The 3,594-nt window shown below is 46.4% G+C and overlaps 2 protein-coding genes across 2 annotated transcripts; both read right to left on the reverse strand.

The window, feature by feature from the left end:
* Positions 1-559: 559 nt before the first annotated feature.
* Positions 560-1,038, reverse strand: BT62DRAFT_920680 (uncharacterized protein; the record flags this gene model as incomplete). The annotated part of the gene is made up of 2 exons (XM_043184236.1): positions 560-714; positions 876-1,038. The coding sequence occupies 2 exons, from the start codon at positions 1,036-1,038 to the stop codon at positions 560-562; spliced, it is 318 nt and encodes a 105-aa protein (XP_043038974.1).
* Positions 1,039-1,418: 380 nt separating this feature from the next.
* Positions 1,419-3,446, reverse strand: BT62DRAFT_920681 (uncharacterized protein; the record flags this gene model as incomplete). The annotated part of the gene is made up of 6 exons (XM_043184237.1): positions 1,419-2,389; positions 2,440-2,638; positions 2,690-2,866; positions 2,915-3,244; positions 3,332-3,381; positions 3,431-3,446. The coding sequence occupies 6 exons, from the start codon at positions 3,444-3,446 to the stop codon at positions 1,419-1,421; spliced, it is 1,743 nt and encodes a 580-aa protein (XP_043038975.1).
* Positions 3,447-3,594: the final 148 nt, after the last annotated feature.

Here is a 3,594-nt window from a genome sequence, read left to right on the forward strand (position 1 = left end):
GGATCCATGGGATTTGTTGTGAGCTACATATGATCAGCTTTAGCATAGACTTTGACATTTAGATGATAAATGCTACCTCGCCATTCTGTGGATTGACAATTTTGAAAGGTGCTTGGATATTAATACCACCTTGCATTGACATCATCGGCTGATACGTAGTAGCAAACTCAATCGGCATTCCCAGATCTGGAACACGATCACAGATTGCAATGACCGAATCATAGTCCCTCATCAATGTCACTTTTGGTTCTGGCAGGTCAGCTCCAGCCATGGTGAGATTGATGTAATGATCCTCGCCATATTCCCCACACAATACATAGCGGAGATACTTTCCACGACATGCGATGCTCCTTGTTGAAACATTCTGATCCATCCATAGTTGACTACATTCTTGAACGAACTCCCCCAATGTGACATCTCTTGATGTGTGGACACCCCGAATGCGAATGTTATTCCCATCAACATCATCATCCGGATCCCATTCTCCATGTCTGATTTCTCCTTGTCGATGGTGCAGAGGTCCATCATCCTCATCACTAGAGGCTGGCCCCGGGGTGCTTCAATAGGATGACTGATGAGCCTCATCCTCTTCATCCCTTTGTTCTGGATGGCGACGACGTCTCCAATGACGATCCTCCTCATCACTAGCAGTGATTTCGGGGCGCCGGCTTCGACGAGATGACCCATGAGCATCATCCTCTTCGTCCCTCTGTTCTAGATGTCGATGATGTCGTCGATGATGATCATGAATATGGGTGGACTCGGGGCACCTGCTTTGACGAGATCTCCGGTGTCTAATGGCACCAACAGAAGGAGGTGTCCAGGATACTAGATGCCTGATTAGACCAATGGCTACTTTCCAGTGATATGCATACCATCACGACGTTGATCCTCATCATTGTACTCATCCTCTTCTTCTTCTTCTGCTCCTGCTTCTTCTGCTCCTCCTGCTTCTTCCTGGTCTTCGTTGTCAGTGAACAAGCTACTTGTATGTCCTGATCCCTGAAAGAAACTGTCATCATCCTGGTCAGAGTTCATGCTAAAGAGGAAAAGTAGGTGGGTGATATCGCTGTTTGCATCTACTTTATACTAACAAAGCAGAGCGCCATATGAAAAATTTCTCTATTTTTCCGAAGACATTCAGCTGGACATGACATTGACAGCACAATTTCTTGTCATGTCAAATTCTTCTTGGTAATGCAAAAAAAATTGTATGGGACTGTGAAGTGCAGGGGACCCATCCTTTTCAGTTCCAGGATATTTTCACCAATTGTCACTTGTATATTTAGTGACATGAAATGTATACATTACAAAAATTTGTCATACTAACTGCAATATGAAACTATATAAAATTGTTCTTGAAAAAATGCGTCAAACTGCCAATGAAGCAATGTCAAGAAAGCCACCCACAAACGACCTCAACGCCTCCATGCCGGTTCTTGCATATTTGGCCTGAAGGATCCATTCCGTTCAATCACAAAGTTCGCCTGTGGAGTCTGTGGAGCTGCATTAGCAGTATCCTTTGACCTGGCTGCTTGAGATCGTGTCCTTGACATTCCTCTCGTTCCTCTTCTCTGTGATGACTCTGGAATTCCTGACTGAGTATTCAACTTACCTGTTGGTGCAGTTGAAATGGACTTCTTCCTGCCAGGCAAAGGGGTTGGTGTCGATGGAGATGAGGGGGCATTGGAAGACAGAGGAGTTAGGTCATCAAAGTCAAGGAGATCGTCAAGAGGTTGTGAAGCACCGCCGCTAGCAGTGCCCCCATAGCTTTCTATCTCATCATTGCTAATTGGTTCATTAGCATCTGGTGTCGAGATAATATCGCTGGAGAGGGCAGTGATGGCAGTCATTCCACGCCCTGGTGGTGGTATAACTGCAGGGGTGGAGGAAGGGATGACAGGATGAGGAAGAGGGGATGATGGAGCGGAGGGGGCCGAGGGCTGAGATTCACATTGAGCGGGTTGTGCATTACCCTCCTCGATGGGATTCTGTGGTGCGCTTGGTGCTGGCTTTGTGATAGGCTTGGGCTTGGGCTTGGGCTTGGGCTTGGGCTTTGACTGGGTATTCGACGGTCCAGCCTTCGACGGTCCAGCCTCATCTATGGATCCTCTCTGCATCGTCATCTGTACCTTGGTGGCAGGAGCTCCCTCCCTGTTTCCATCCTCTGGTACCTTCTTTGGCACTTTACGACGACGGCGGGATTCATCGATGACATCTACTTCCTTTGTTTTCACCGTTTTCTTGCTATTTGTCTTGCGTTTTTTTGCAGGAGGCTGTTCAACGGCACTTTCCTGGGTGCTCTGGTCATCATCGTTATCGCTTTCTCCATCAGCTGCAGCAGGAGCATCTGCTGGTACATCACAATTGTACAGCAGCTGGAATGCCTCTGCAAAAATATGAATAAATCATTGTTATCCAAAAGTAAAAGGAACTTACTCCTGTTTCGACGGACATTAAAATCAGGCTTCTTGAAGAAATGCTGAAGCTGCTGGGCTTTTGAACCAGAGTGTTGAGCCATCAAGACGTCAATAGTGTCTGTCGCGATAAGGCGAAAGACATAAACGGTTTCCTTTTGCCCATGACAATGGGCACGACCAATCATCTGTTCTTCTTGAATGGCAGTCCAACCAATATCCTGTGGGATCTCAGTCAGTGAATGTCAACTAGCAATGATGCTGAAACTTACAAAGAGGATGACGACAGAAGCTCTCATCAGGTTAAGCCCAGAGCTACCTACCTGGCTGAGGAGAAGCACACGAACATCTGAATCGGGATGAAGGAATTTCTCAACCACCTGTTGACGTGCCGTGAGCCTCATGGAGCCATTCAGCGACAAGATTTTAATGCCATTCATAATGAAGGCCTAAACAAAATGAGTATGCAAAGATTAAGAAAGATTCAAATTACATACCGACATGATGAGTTCATCCATCATAGGGAACTCATGAAAGATAAGGATCTTTATCTGCTGAATCCTCTTCTTCTTATCGCCGGTCACCATTGCAGGAGGATCAGGGAAAACGAGGTGACCGTCTTCGATATATGGTGGAGACACATTGTCATCAGACAAATAGTGCCTGCACAATCTCAACGTCGCCTCGAGCTTTGCTCCTGGATACTTTTCCCACTCTTCAAGACTTTCGAACGGTGGAAACTTTTTCTTGCCGGATTTCGACAGATAGTCAGGATCGCGTTGAGATTGCAGATATGCTACGGCAAGCCGGTAATTGAGCAAAAATGCCTAAGAGAAAAATGAGCAAATTGGCCAAATTGGTAATGTACCGTGAAGCGGAAGGGCTCCCTGCGATCACACAATAACTTAACTTACCCCGGCATCCGTGACATCAACAGCTCCATGTGTCTTTGAACTAGAACAGTCTGCATCAGATCCACTGTTCCAGTACAATTTTTTTCTGTACTCACTCACTGCTCCACTTTGACATCTGGTTGTCCATCTCCCGTTTCTCAGCATCTGCCATGCTTACCATCACTTCGATCTTTTCATATGGTGGGAGTTCATTCAAGAGCATGATAGGCTTGTCAGCTGGGGGGTCAGTGTACTTGATCGACGTTACTGCCCGTCGAATGATA

This window comes from Guyanagaster necrorhizus (genome assembly GCF_019112545.1).
Source record: "Guyanagaster necrorhizus MCA 3950 unplaced genomic scaffold BT62scaffold_15, whole genome shotgun sequence".
NCBI lineage: Eukaryota > Fungi > Basidiomycota > Agaricomycetes > Agaricales > Physalacriaceae > Guyanagaster > Guyanagaster necrorhizus.